This window comes from Calidris pugnax, unplaced genomic scaffold (assembly GCF_001431845.1).
Source record: "Calidris pugnax isolate Ruff unplaced genomic scaffold, ASM143184v1 scaffold38, whole genome shotgun sequence".
Lineage (NCBI taxonomy): Eukaryota > Metazoa > Chordata > Aves > Charadriiformes > Scolopacidae > Calidris > Calidris pugnax.
In genome coordinates, this window is record NW_015090995.1 from 6,626,375 (window position 1) to 6,642,040 (window position 15,666).

Here is a 15,666-nt window from a genome sequence, read left to right on the forward strand (position 1 = left end):
AAACTTCTCAACATATTGGCAATAAGCTTCAAAAGGAGAGGACTGGATTCTCCTCTTCACCTCTTCAATCTTGTTTTGTGTTTATTTTATTTTTTTTCTCTTTTCTCTCTCTTTTTTTTTTTTCTTCTCTGTCTCTCCATCCTTCTCCTCCTCACAGCTGCCTCCTTCCTCTCCTCCCCGCTCCCCCGGTGCTTTAGCCTTTGTTGCGGGGCGAAGCGCCCGGTGCCCGGCGGCGAGCGGCTCCGCGCTGCGCCCGCGGGTGAACCGCGCCGGGGGCCGGCCGGGGCCGGGGCTGGCGGGGAGCAGCTCCCCGGCTGCGGCGGGCCAAGTTGGCCGGAGCCGGGGGCGGTTTTGTGGGGAGGGAGGAAGGGGGGGAGAGAAGCGCTGAAACGTGCCGGGGTGCCGGCTTGAAATCGCGACAGCAGCCAGCCCCGAGCGGGGACGCGGTGCCGGGGGGACGATGCTCGGCCCGGGATCGCGGCTCTGCTCGGTGCCGGTGGTTCCCGCTGTCAGTGTGACAATGTCCCTTTCACGGGGGGGAAACGCAACTGGAGTTTTGCTGGGTGGGCACAGTTCGGCTGCAGCCCCGCTCGGCGTGGGGGCTTCTGGTGCTGGGGGTGGTTTTGGTTTGGTTTTTTTTTTTTGCTGGTCCGGGTGAAGCGTGGTTGAAGTTAGTTTTGGAAGTGGGACGATCAGTCCCCGTGATATCATAACAGGTCTTCCCTCCTAAATCCCCCCTCCCTCCTCTTTATTTATGTTTCTTTTTTTTTTTTTTTTTTTTTTTTTGGTCTTGTCCTTTTTTTCCTCTTTTTTTAGACAACTCAAATTGGAAAGTTTGTGTCTTCTACAGGACCTTTTTTTTTTTTTTTTCTTAAGAATTTTAGTTTTATGTTGCTCTGCGCACCTCGGTGCATCTGTTGGAGTGTATTGTAAACTTGTTACCAAAGTGAATGTTAAGGAATTCTCGATGGGTGACAAGTAGCTGGGAAAGTTAGAATTTGTGTAGGTATTTAGTCGCTTCCCCGGCTGGTTAATGAGATTATGCTTCGACTGTTTTTATTGGTTCTTTCTTTACTTTTCAATTTACAAATATAGTTATAATTCTTTAGCTATGCACGGTGAAATTCAGTGGTTGCTTACTGCTTTGTTATATGCTTTTAGGCTGGAGTGCAGTTTGCCAAGAAAGAGAGAGACTAAAATACTGTATTTTGCAACACTAATCTCTAAATGTCACACAGATTATATGTGTGTATGCATGTGCATTTGGACCTCGTGTTTTGCAGAGGCTTTACTTTACTTTGTTGATAATATAAAGGTATGTCTAGGAAAAAGATAATATATTTAGTTAATAGCTATCATTTTGCCAAACAGTCTAACAGCTATGGTTGCAAATCCAAGATAATCAGAACCAAATACCTGTCACGTTCTGTTTTACAGTAGTTTGGAGTAAATCCTTGGAACCGTAAATTACACTGTATCAATATTAATCTGTAAGCAGGCATTTTGGATCATGAGCATGTTTTATCAGCTCTACATAAACCATTGTATTACATCTTTTAATAACCATACTGTTGTTATTTAAAAGTAATAATCACAATAAAATTAGTGCTCAATTAAATATTATGCTTCTACCACACTATCTTTACTCTGCTACACTAATTTATTTTGCAGACAACTGATAACCACCATATTACTACTCAAATAATATTTGCATACAATTTGCCTAATTTATAGTGTGGGTAACATCATTAATTTAATAGAAGCTGTTACAACCCAATATGTGGGTGTAGTTCAAATACTAAGCACATTATAGGTATTGAGTTTTAATGTTTGCTTAATAACTTACTTTCATTTGACTACGGTTTTATGTGGATTTAGAGATGTGCATCAGAAAGAAGGGAACTCTTGTGCCTCTGTTTTTCCATAAAATATGAACATACTGCTGCTCGGTCTAGAAATTCCATTTGCTTGCTTTCGTACAGTGAAATTTATTTGCTCTAGTGTTTTTAGGGTCCAAGAGGATAGAATGTTTTTACTTTGTCTGTTTCAAGTCTTTGATATCTACACAAACTCTCTCTGTGGCACAGGCGTTCACGCATAATTACTTACTGCAGAGATCAAGTTGGATTTAGCTTTTAATAATCCAATTAGTATATGGACATGCACATGTATATAGTATGGAGGTACATAATCTACATGTATACACAAACATTACATGTATTTTATTGTGCATGTAAAGACTTCTGTCTGACAAGTAGCTGGGGTGCTTAAGGAGAGTTGATTTTAGCTCATCTGTGCATAAACATGTGCATGTGTGTATATGTAATATGTTATACATGCATCATCTCTGCACAGCCAGAAATATGTATGCTAACCCATCAAGATTATTAATTTTTGCCCGTGCATCCCATATGGTATGGTTACTTCATAGTATTTACAAATAAATATTATAACATGATGTGTGAATTGCTGCTTCGTTTTGAAGCCATACACCTTCCTGCCGTCTGTAAACTGGCCTTTGTAAAACGTGTTTCACGAGCATTTATAAGGCAGTTAGAGACCCTCTTCTGCATTCCTTGCAAACCCAAAACTTCTGCTAATCTGTGCTGCAATCTCCAAGAAGGCAAGCTCAGGCCTACAGCGTGTGTGGGTGTTTGTATGTATTATCTGTATGCAAAGTAAAACAGAAACATAGTTAGCCTGAGAAATGTATGTGTATATACACATACAATTATAGCTCGAGCAGGGATTTATTTATTTTTTTTTTTAAATCCAGTGAAAAGGTGTAAAGGTAGCACTTTCCATGCATTGTCAATATGTTAGGAAATGACTCCCCAAAAGTTTTGGGCTGATGGGAAAAATATAGTTAATTTCCCCCCTCCCTCCCTCTCCTTCTTCCCTCAATGGAGGTACATGTTTGTTTCACTTCTTGAAACGTATTTTGTCAGGAACTGTCAGAGTTACAGCATTCACTGCCACTGCATGTGTTCTTAAATTCTCACCTGGCATTCCGGATGATTAGTGGGAGCTTTGTCTTAATCCAAACTGCAGAATCAGCCCTTGAGGTTCCCATGTTAGGTGAGATCACAGTAGTATAAGAACGAGGTGTTTCATTGAACCGTCATAAAGAGTGTGGTTGGGAGGGTAGTGAGGGTTGGTGTAGGGTTTTTGGGGGTAAAATGCATGAAATTAGCCTACAGATATCCTAGTGGATGTTTTTCCAGAAATGAAATGCTGGAAAAAAACACTCCAAAATAATTTAAATGAATCTAAACTCTGGCTGAGGTGAAGGGGCCAAAGCTAAACTCTGCTATGATTCCTGGATGAATAAGAAGCATTCACCTGGGCTTGCATTTAATATGAGCCAGTCTATGAGGGAGAAAGGAAGGGAGATGGATATAATGAAAAGCTTGAATGCCTGTGTGCACCAAGGGGACCACTTGCTGTTAAAAATCAAATTTCATCTTTTAAATCACTTTCCACGCTTGTCTGTGGTAACCAAGTAAATGAAATCTTGAAGTGTCCTGGGACCATGTGGCTAGATTTGAACCTGCTTATGGAGTAAGGTGGTGCCATTAATCAGCAGCTGCGAAACAACAAAACCCAACAAAAACCCAACCACCCCAGAATATATAGCTCCTCACTAACACAAACAAAGGCAGAGAGATTCATGGCTTATGTTATATTTATTGTCATTGGTATTAATAATATTTAAGTCGTCCAATCTTTTAAAAAAACGTAGAAGTCAAGAAAATACTTAGCGGAAAAATGCATATTGAGGTATATAAAATAAAACCTGGCAAAGGGAAAGAAGATCAGCAGGTAGGAGTACCGCTGTAGCTGTGTGGTTGTGATGAGGAAGACTTCTCACTGCAGAGAAACAAGCCTCTTGGGTTTTTTTCTTTTTTGTATTATGTATCACAAGTAGCCTAATTACAGCAAAACCAGCAAACTGCCAGTTATACAGGAAGAGGCTTAAACTCACTAAACTGTTATATAAATAGAAAGTTCAAAGGTCTGTTTGTGGCTGACAAAGCTGAGAACAGGCCATCTGTGGGCCAGGTTCCTCTCCTGTATGAATGCAAAACCATACTGCACGCCACAGCAGCGTGTTCTTCTGACATAGTCCTCAACCTGGAGGGGGTGATCCTGCTCTCCAGACAAAGGTGAACTGTTTCAGTTCCAACCCTGGGTATTTCTCCTCCTTCACCCACCTTCCCTCTTTGCCTGGTGCCCCTGCAGAAGACCTCAGTTACTGTTCTTTCACCAGGGTCTGTAACAGCTCACTAAATGAAAAGTCTTCTGAATGTGGAAAGTGTTGTGTTTCTGATGGGAATGTGTGAAATAGATTAAATAGGCTCTTTGGGAATTAGATTGATTGATTTTTTTTATTTTTTAACTTTTTTTTAAATTTTGGGGGGTGTGTGGTGCTGATGAGACTGTTAGTATAGGAGACAGTTACATTTTGAATGGATTTCTGGAAGATTTTTCTCCCCCTCCCTTTCTTCTCCTTGAGAAACATTACAGTTGAATTGCAGTTACTTCTTGGATTTGTATTACAGACATCCCTGAGTAATTATTTGAAAACGTTTCAATTTGCTTTGAAAGTGTAAATGGATAGATTGTGTGGCTGCTGGTGGGTGGGTGAGGGGGATTAGATGCTGTCAAAACAAGCAGCTGAGAAAGACCAAAAATAGTCTTGGGCCAAAACCTGTACTTGAAGTACATCCTGATTTAGTAATTCTTCCCTAGTTGATATTGAACTCCATGGAGTGTAAATCTTAAAAGAATTTGGCCGTTTGCAAACATTAAGCTCACATCTATCCTATGAGGCAAAATTACAATCAGTTTAACAGCATTTGAATTGTTTTCCTAATGATTCATTCAAGAATTTAATGACTTTTAAAATATACAAATTGGGATGGAGAGTAGATACTTCAGATACTGTTCAGCTGTTCTGAAGCCAGGCAGAACTTCAGAGCATTTAAGCACTTTGTACATGAATGCCAATTATATTGTTTGGGATTTTCTTTGAGTAAAAGATGGTGTTATGATGCAGGTCCTTCAGTCAAGCAGAATTATTCCTTTTGTCTGTCTGACAAGGCTGTCACCGCAACCTGGAATTTAACCAAATAATTTAAGGGGAAAATGTGCCATTCTGTAAAGTATTAAATAAATATACTAAACGATCTCTGAAGAAATGAGTGGACACTCCTGGTCTTTTAGAACTTCTTAGCACTGAGACAGTATGCTCCAGTGTCATTGAAGGAGTATTATGATGCTTTTTTTTGTGGTATGAGGCCCAAATTCTGTTTTTTATCGGAGTTAAGCAAAATTTCCATCATGCAAGATGGGACAAAATTAGTTCTAAGACTTAGAAAAAGCTCATGGGCCTCAGTATAGCAGGGTCGATAGGCAGGTATGTAGTTTTAAGTACACAAGCAGTCGTATTGAAACAATTCTGATTTTTAGTTAAGTTTTACTGAAATGGGTTCTTGATCACTCCCAAAATGTGCAATGTCTTTTACTAATGACTAAACCCAAGTTCTCCATGTATTTGGTAATGGAAACTGATGTTATTTTTGACTGTGTAGTACACATCCATTTGCCTGAAGTCTACCAGCAGTTTTACATGATTGCACAAATAATTGGGCAGCCGGAAAGAATGCAAATACTAAATCTCATTTTAAAAAAAAAATTTAGAAGAATTGTAGGAAACATTTTATACAATGAACCCATGAAATAGGTGGTATGAGCATCTAAACAGGCAGACCTCATCCTGTATTTCCCTGGTGCCTTTAGTTTGAAGTAATGGAATTTTTTCGTGTAGTGGACTTGAAGGATTGGGCTCCTTGGATGCTTGATAAATGTATATAATCAATAAATACCATAAAGTACCCATGTCTTCTTCCAGTGTAGGCCTGAGCCAGTAGCTGGTAATGTCAATGGAGATGCTCCCAATTGGACCTCAGAGTGTCCTGGATTTGACCCTGTTTTGGCCAAAAGGCAGACTCTGTGAAATGTGGAGCAACTCTCTAATGACCAAGATCAGCAAGGCACTTTGCACACACCTAATACTATGCACGTGAAAAACTCCATAGAGCCCAATTCTGAACCTGTCTAATTCAAATTTACTGCCTTTCTTTTGAGAAGAAAGAAAAGAAAAATGGAAAGGAAAGCTTGAATCTTTTCTCCTGGTTGCAGTTAACAGAATGGATTTTATAAAGCCTTCAAACATTTATTAACACTGAAAACTGAAACTGTGCCACAAGTCTGGGTTTTGCAAAGTTACAAATTCTTTCTTAAGCATTGAAAAAGAAGATAGGAAATCCAGTAATATGTCAAGTTAGTATAACCTTCCAGACCACTCATAATATAATGTAGTCAGGAAGTCACAACAGTGACTCAAAGAGACAGCTTTTCCATCCTTTTATTGTTACTGAATGTTCTATATTGATGCTTTGTAATCAAAATATTTGTTTAAATTGTTCTAATAGCTTTGGTCAGAGGTCAGAAGGTTTGTTAATCCTGACTAATGGACAACTGCAGAGATAAAAAATGAGAGGAAGGATGGCCACGTGCTGTCAGTAGCTTTTAAGCTCCGTTTTGAATAACTTTGAATGATACAGTTGTTTGACCAACGATTCTCACAAAGGGCACGTGATAATCCAGTCTGCATTTGTGACTGAAGGTTTTGGGGAATGAGCTGGGGGGTTTGTTTTCAAAAACTGTGCTGGAGCCTAGGCTTGCAGAAACTTGAGAAGAATCACAAGTTGCTCCTTAATTTCAACAAGACTGCTGTCGAGTGCAGCCAATACGATGGGTTTACAAGGCTGGGCTCATAGTGCTGAAAAAATAACATGGAACTAGAGAGCTGAGGTAAGGGAATAAACCAAAACTTCCTGCAGTTAACTTCCGAGCTGTTATAAACTGTTTTATTGTGAAGAGGCTGTTTTTCAACTCGTACGTAGCAGATCCACACCATAAATTATTACGACTGTTAAACAAAGGTCTAGCCAGTAGTCTCTTCTTCTGTAAAACTTTATATCACATTTTAATGACATTTTATGAATGTGTTCAAGCCACTTAGAGAAGAAAACTCTTAGTTGTGGGATTTCTTTTCTTTATGTGACCTTGGCAGCTAATCTGTTGTTGATGAGGCTTTATTCCAGGTGATTTGAGATGGTGAGGCTTAAGGAGAGTTGGAGATGATACCACAACTGGAAGCTGACTTTCACTGTAGGTGACACAGGGAATGAGGGAATGCCACTTACTATGTAGAGTGTCTTGTTTAGTGAGGAGCTATAGTCAGCAGTTCAGATTCCTGACTCAGATGCTGCATGGTGCTACCAGTTATAGTAAGAGGTGAATAGCCCACTCATAATTACGTGTTTTTAGAGGGGTGAGTATTAACAACCAGCACAGAAGAAAACGAGATAGAGCACCAAGCTAAAAATCACTCAGTTGTTCCTTTGACAAGTATTATAATAGCTATTTTTTTACATGGTGGTGTGGAATAAGTAAATTCTGTACCTCTACATTGCTTTTGGTGCCTGGGGCTCAAATCTGCAGATGTCTCACTACTGAGATGAGTGGTTTTTCCTTATGACGCTTTGCATTGGCTATTGTCAGGATTCGACTGTAGTTGAAAAGTTTTCTTGGTCATTCAAGTGTATGATAAGTGATGGCATCTGCATCCTGCAAAGCTATTGGCACCTAAAAGTAAGACTGGGTAAAAACAGAGCAGTGCTTGGTGGCTCGTCATCTGTGCTGAGAAAGTGGCTTCACAGATTCTGAGGTCTGAGAGTGACAATCCATTATGTAGGTCTACTTATTCTTTTTTCATCCTGTACTGTATCACTGGTTTAGGTCAAGATTTCACTTGTGAGGGAAAAAAAGCAAACAACTGTCAGTAGAGAAAGTAAATGCAAATCTTTAAATGTAAAATCAGGAAATATAAAATGTCATTAAGGTTGCCAGTTCCCATTTATTTTAGACTCGTCGTGAGGGGAAACTAAGATCCTGCAGTAATACGATGTTTAGGTGGGTTTGTTTCTATGCTGCTGTCACTAACCATGCTTCTAGTTGAGAATGTAGTATTTGAGACTTGGAAGAATATATGCCTCTTGATTGTGGACCTCTTTGTCTGCATAGAAGCCAGTGTGAGAGATGATTTCAGGGGGCTTAATTTCAGGAGGTTGCACACTGCTTAGGTCCCTGTCCTGAACTCTCAGGTGAGACACCCATAGCTTGGGGTAGCCAATGTGTATATAAAAACTTCGGGCTGCTCTTTTCAATGTGGGGGTAATTTTTCTTCCAGCTTCTTTCCTGTAGAACAATGGAATGACATTCTTCCTGGTGTTTCCTATGAAGAATAATGATGAGGAATTATCTTCTCTGTCTACAAGTGTTTAAAAACTCATTAGTTAGGGTCCCTGAAAGAATTCCAATACAAGTCAGTGGGTGTGGTGGAGCTGATTGCAATGGGAAGCAGAGTGGGCCCCGGGGCTGGTGGTCAGCAGGGAGGCAGAGCTGTAAAGAATACTGTGCATATGCTATAGTAAGCATTTTCATAGATCCCCTCTGTGGGAGAGGACAATAGCTCTGGAGCTCATATTTACTCAAAAAGCAGCCCTTTGATTTTCATGGCTTTATGCTTCGTTGCACATTGGAAGGCCCATTTGTCTTCTCCAAGCCTTTGAAGAGGGATAGGTGAAGGGACTGAGGCCTTGGCCAATGGCGGTTGCTTGGAGAAGGAGCTAAGTTGTCTTGCTGGTTTTGGTAATACTTGGCAAAATTTTTGTCCTTTATAAGTTTGTTAAATCAAGAGGAATATATATTTAGGAATAGAACATGGATTCTTTTACCAGCTGTGCCACTAGCTGCTTTACTGCCTTTGGAAAGCCACTTTGTGTCTGTCAAAGTGGGGTAATGATAAATCTTCGGTAATTTGCTGTGGTTTGGAGGGTTCTTGTTTGTTTATTTTTGTTTGTTTGTTTTTCAGGTAGAAGGCATGAGAGAGAAGGGCCAGCTGTGTATTTACTTTTGTCTGGGGTTTCTGTTCACTTTTTTCATCTACCTGGGGGTCAGCTGGGAATTATTTTTGACACTTTCTCTATTCTGAACTTCACTCTAGCTACGTAGCCCTTAACAAGCTTGCTTGTGCTCCGTTACCTACAGGAAGAGCAAGCGGTGCTGACACAGATTGTCTATGGCATAGCTTATGGATTGAGGTCCTGTGTTGGATGCAACTTTTGTGCTGATGATATAAGACACATGTTTAGAAAAATGGGATGATATTTCTGGCCACGGACCTTTCAAGCAATGTTGATTTATGTCTCTCTGCTTTACCTCCTTTTGTAAAGTGAGAAGAATAACATCTCAGACTTTTACTGGTAGACTGAAGCATTTTGCAGAGCCGTCGTTATCATTACCCCTTCTTGTATATGGGGGAATTGAAAGAGAGGAGCAAAGTGACTTGCAGAAGACTTCTTGTACATTGAAAGAGAGGAGCAAAGTGACTTGCAGAAGGACTGGCCGTTGGTCAGGACTGCTGTCAGTGGAGTTCCAGTTCACTGCTTGCCCACTCTGATGGGTATATTTTCCTATTCTGCAGGGGTGTGATGAGGTTAAGTCCCTTAATGTTTATGAATGTTTATGGTGATAGAGCAAGACAGGAACCTAGGCAGATATATTAGTAGGGGAAAGGCAAGCCTGTAAAGAGAAATGGTAGGATTTTGGCAGAGGATATCTGCAAGAAAAGGTAATCACAGCAGAGAAACTCTTCTGAAGGGCAGAATTTATTTACAATGTGCACATCTGATATAATTTACCCTGCTCTCAGCTGGACAGTAAAGGCCATGGATCTTTTGGAGACAGAATGGTCTTGTTACTCCAGAAGACTTGTCGTTTCCCGGGTCTTATAGAAAAGCTTTGTATATGCAGCTGTAGCTTAAGTAAGCGTCATGTCTTGGATGCTTCACTGAATAGTACATGCACGCTTTTTCAGAAGCATTGTTGCTCTTTGAGCCAGCTGCCTTTGTTTCTAGCGGTCCGCTGCTTTGTTGGTTAACCCTGGGCATGAGTTTTCTTCACATATGTTATTAGACTGAACATATTTTCTATTTATACCACTTGGGGATACAAATTACTGTGTTGCGTTTAGCAAGCACTAGGAAGAATACATCTTTGTGATGTAAAAAAAATAATAGAAATACAGAGGCAAAATTTTATTCAAAGTTCCTTTCTTTTAAGGTTCAGGGGAAAATAGGCAGTAAAAACAGTTGATAGTCTTTATGTCCCAAAAAAGCAGGGAGGTATTTGCACGTACATGTTTTAATAGATTATGTTGGTGGCATTTGGTTCTGAAATTAACAATGGGCATTTGAAGAAGGGAATGAATTTTGATGAAATCCTGTGTATCATTTTAAGGTAATTAGGGAGATTATTAGTAGTGTACATACTTAGAAGTATTGTCTTTGTGGCTTTGATAATTGTCTATGGGCCAGTAAAGTTGCACTAGAGGGCTGAGCCGAAGGCGCCACTGCAGCCTGTTGAAGTTTTTCATTGATTTTGTAAATTCTAAAACATAGTTAGCCAGAGCTTCCTTTGCTTACTCACTCCATTTCTGGAGAAGATGACCTTTACCTACTCTGTGGTAGAGCTCCAGAAACGTTATGCAATCTATTGCAATATTTTTGTTTCTGTTCAGTCTTTCCCTCTGTCTTTAAAGAGCCAGTGTCCAAACTGACTGCTCTTTAATGAGCGCATAAAGGGGTCATAGAATTAGAGAACATAATTAAAGAGGGTTTTGATGTTTGTGTAGAAAAACACCTGTGTGCTCGTTCAGAATCATACAGCCCCATCAGCAGGGCATGGAGCATGTCTGGATCATAGACCATGACTAGGTGTTATCCTCATCAGGATAATAAATAATACACTTTCCTGTCACTTCACTCTGCCTGGTTCTTTCCCTGTTACCCAAGACAAGCTGTTGCGTGAGAATTTTGCCTGGTTGTAGATTGCTCATGAATCTTGCAGTACATGACATGCAGACATCTAACAAACATGACTAGAAACTGCATAAAATACAAAGACATAACACGGAAGTCATATGTTTGAAAACACGTTAGAGTTCCACAAATAACCTGATACCTAGAAGGCTTTTTTTTTTCCTGTATATCCATAACCAAGAGTCTTCTTCTAGCTGCATTTCAACCAGATCAGGGTTATTTTAGATTTTGTAATGATCCTCACTTGTGTAAACTCATGCAATCTGCCTGCAAATTCAACGTCAATGATAAAAGCTCTCATCAAAAAATTGAGGCAGGCTAGAATGTTTGGTTAAGATTTAATATCTTTCTAACTAATTATAATGCAGTGTCAACATATGCTCTAATATCTGTGGAAAGAAAAAGAACATAAATGATACAGTTCCAATGTACTAGGTCTTTTGTAAACAATTAACGGTTAGGTGGATGTTTGAAGCAAGGCCGAGAGAATTGATAAACCTATTCCAAAGGGCTTGAAAAGTTGAAGTGAATTTTAAATGTAGATTAGGAGCAAATGATGACAGCCAAGCCAGCATTACCTCAGTTGATTAATTTATAAGGATACTGGTCAATGATTTTAACCAACAGCTATGCATAGTAGAATCCTAATGGGATCTGTCTGTTAAGATTACATAAAGTAGAGCATTTGATTTATTTCATAGCTTTCCAACGCTCCACTTTAACTTCATACAAATAATGCATTAGTCACACTGGATAAAATGGCGTATTGAATAAAGTTGTGATTTTGTCTGCTGCTTATAATCTGATTTTTATAAAGGATTAAATCTGTTTTAGTAGTTTATTCATATCATAAAAGAGATTGTCGGTTGAATGAAATCTTTACATCTGCCACTTTCTATCTCATTAGAAAAGACAGTAACATAAAGTTCCTCATTTCCTCCCAGTCTGTTTTATCCCCTGGTGTGTCTGAGTGTGTATATCTTCTGTACATGTTTGTATATTATAATGTCAGTGTGTTTTCGAAGTTGTGGTTAAGACTGCGTCACAGCTTGGGGGGGGTAATACGAGGGCTTATAAATGTTCTGGCAAAGAAAATACCCAGCCAGGAACAAATGGGGGATGCAGCAAGGGGTGGCTGTCAAAAGTCTGAAAATGATGGCTTTTAGCAGCATGGCCATGCGTGTGTGCATTGCTGCATTCAGCAAGGTATTTAAGTCCGTGCAGTGCTTTACTGTGAGCGTGCCTACGTCAGTGGACACGAGTGCATGCTTAATGATAAGGACATGTTGACTTATGGTTGATTTAAGAGGACACAAAGGTTGGGCATTCCTCTGAACTTACATGTGAATTGTCAGTTGTGATCAAACTGTCCAACTGTCATTCATCTGTCATGGTTCCAGTGGTTTTTAAAACATTTTTCTAACTCAAATGTATGGCTGTTGGTTTTAAGCTAAATATTTAATGCAAAACTATAAAATCAGGCATTTTTATCCATTGTTGCCAGAATGTTGGCTTATTGTTTGTGTATTTTATTCCTTTTGTTTAAATGTGTGTCATTGACAGGATGCTGTTGTTACAACTGGCAGTTGTTTTTGCGTAGACACTTAAAGAGCAGCAGATGAGCTTTTATAGATGTTTTCATGTTTGTAGGTAAGGTTCTTGCCATTTCTATTTAATCCCATTAAGTGTTTAGGGCCAAACTTGGTCTTAGGAACATGAGGTTCTCTTGGTTTCTGATGTTGAACAGAGAGGTAGTATCCAGCTCTTCTAGTTACCTTTTTAATCAGAAAAGCAGATTCTCAGGATCTTGGTTCTTCCTTCTGGGGACTTGCTGAGGATGAAACTTCTTCATTCACATTTTCAGTTGTTGATACATATTGCAGTTTTTCTGGCTCTGGCATTTCAATCTTGGCTCCTTTTCCCACATACTTTGAATCAGTAGGAGTATTTTGATATAAAATGTGTAGTCAGCCTCTTCTGTAGAGCCAGGGGAGCCACTTGCAAGCTTTGGTTGCAAAAGCGGTGGGAGCAGCTGTAGGGCCTGGGTGGGCAAGGGGGGGGGCTTGTGCTGGGCTCTGCCCTCGCAGGGGACCTTGGGTTGCCCAGGTGTGATCCCCGCTTGACTCCCAGTGCAGGATTGGGCCTGTCCCTGACTCCAGCAAACCTCTCGAATGGGGCTCAACGACTCACGTATCATTCACCAGCCCACTCCGTTTTAGCAGAAATGTCAGTGGGACCTGGCAATGTCACTGGACCAGCTCGGTGCTGGTCGTTTTCTCTGCAGCGGTGGTGCACTCGCTGACTGAGCCGAACAGTCACAGCTGGGTCATTTTTTGCTTAAATGGTGTTCATTATAAAAATTGAGGGGGGAAAAAACCCACAACCAATCTTTACTTGTTACGAAAGTGTTTTTGGTCGAGAGTGCATTCCCATGATGCAGGATGCCCCCAGGAAGGGCAGCAGTGTTTGTTGAGGGGGAGATACACCCTATATAGTTTTGGGGTCTAAATCCAGGGAGTATGCATGGGTTGGTGAGGGCAAGTAGCTTCCATTTGGTGTTACTGCATGAACAGTGCTTCTTCCTCAGCTAAATTTAAGTATCCTCTGCAGCAGGTTTATCTACACATATGGAGCAGCTCTCATATCTCTGACCTTGCTGTAAAAATGGGTAGTCATGAGAAGCAGACACAGCTCCAGTGTGTGCTGGTGTATGGCTCCAGTGGCACTGGGGGAGGTGGGCACTGCAGGTGTCTTGGGAGCCAAGGGAGCCGTCTGGAATCACCCTCCTTCCCAGCAAACCTGGCCTGTTGAGGGGCTCAGCCGGGACCTGCACGTGGCTGGAGCACACATCCATCACTGCTATCGGGGAGTGCCCAAAGCTGGCATGGTCTGTATGCACAGCTATTGAAATATGGAAGTATTTGTCAGCTTTCTCATATACGTAGCAGCATAATTTCAGGGGTGGAAGGCACGTGCTGGTTGCATATGGTTCTAGTTGCTATTTGAGAACGTGAGCTGATGCTGAACCCACGGTTCCGTAATACGCCGAGGGCTCATGCAACCTTCCAACACTCAGTTAACAAATTATCCTGCAAGATGATTATGGCAATAAGACACAACATAAGTATTTAAATCTGAAAGAGCAGTGCCACACTGTTTATTTTCTGTGAGGAGTACTGACTGTATCTCTGAATAAGCAGACAACGGCCTTTTATGGGAGATTTTTGTTGTATTTTATTTGGCAGCTGTTTGTCTTAATAGGAATTCTTCAATAGTATTTATTGTATTTTGTGCTGGTAGGGGGGAGAGCCAAAGCAGAATCTGAGCAGTTTTACTTGCTTTACTCATGAACAATAAGAAAATATTGCTGTATTAATTACTGTTGTGCTTTATTGGCAAAAATAAAGAGATCCTATAATATGAAATTGCTAATATAAGAAAGGCTTTGATTTTCTCATTAGCACAGGATATTTTGCATCTGTTCTGGTTCATGAGTGCATTGTCGGCACTTAAATAATAATAATGACTCAGTAATGAATAAGAATAACAACAAATAGGCATGTGAGTATGCAGGCAGTCAGGCACCCTCCGGTGTTTATCAGTAGGTTGGTTTTGGAGGTCTTGCAAAATGAGCTGTTCCCATATGCCCATTCAGATTTTCTTAGATCATTGCACAGACTGGAGATTCATTTCACTGCTGGCATGGCTGGGTTATATACAAGCACTTTTTTTCATTGTGTGTCAGAAGTAAAGTGTTAAAGTTGACACTTGAAATGGAAAAATGTACGTTTCTTCCACTTAGAAACATTTGAGACTCCATTTTTCCTCTGTTCTGTTTTTTCTTTTTTTTTTTTTTTTTTTTTTGGTGTGTGTGAATAGAGTCTTAAGTATCTTATTGTTTTGAATTCATGAAAGCATCAGAGCTCTGGATTGTTCTGTCGGTCTTTCAAGTATGTTCTTAAAAATGTCGCCCGGAAACACCTTTACTACAGTTCAACTCAGTTTGCATCGAATTGTCCCTGTTACTGTAGTTACTATTACAAAACCAGATAATACTAAACTAATGTTAGCAGTCTGTCTTGAACATAGAAAAGCCTAGCAATCTAAAATTAAGGTTCAAATTCTGATTTGACTCTTTAGTTTATAGCATTGTCTCACCTCTTACGAAGTCACACACCTGCCTGTATGGATTTCATTTTTTTCGTAGGTCCTATCTAATTCTGAATAGTTAAGAACAGTGGTAAGTGAAGGATAGCACAATACTCCTTTTATTGTTAAGGCGGTGGCTAATTTAATCAAAGAATGTTAACTTTTAGCCTTAATCTCAAAATAATTTGAACTAGTGATGTGGCTTAATGGTTCTGAGTTTGAGAAAAGGAAATTGCTCAGTTCAAGTTGAGGAAAAAAATCAGCAATTATGCTTTGAGTTACTAATTTCTTAAAACACTACTCTGCGTTGTAAATTATACCCTTATGACCCTGCAGTTCAAGAGAAAGTCACAAAAATGTGTGCGTATAAACAATGATCTGGAATTTGACAATTGTCATCAAAATACTTGAAGTTCTGGGCTGACAGGCAAGAGGGCATCTTCTATATAAAGGATCTGCATTGTACCTGCCATTTAATGCCGTTTAAAGGCTATCTTAAAAATTA

At 40.0% G+C, this 15,666-nt stretch overlaps 1 protein-coding gene across 1 annotated transcript in view; it reads left to right on the plus strand.

The window, feature by feature from the left end:
• Nucleotides 1–460: 460 nt before the first annotated feature.
• Nucleotides 461–15,666, plus strand: part of AFF2 (AF4/FMR2 family member 2) — a 341,823-nt gene continuing 326,617 nt past the window's right edge. The window contains exon 1 of the mRNA XM_014954912.1: nt 461–508. Coding sequence (XP_014810398.1) covers nt 461–508 — 48 coding nt within the window. The remainder of the gene's footprint in view (nt 509–15,666) is intronic.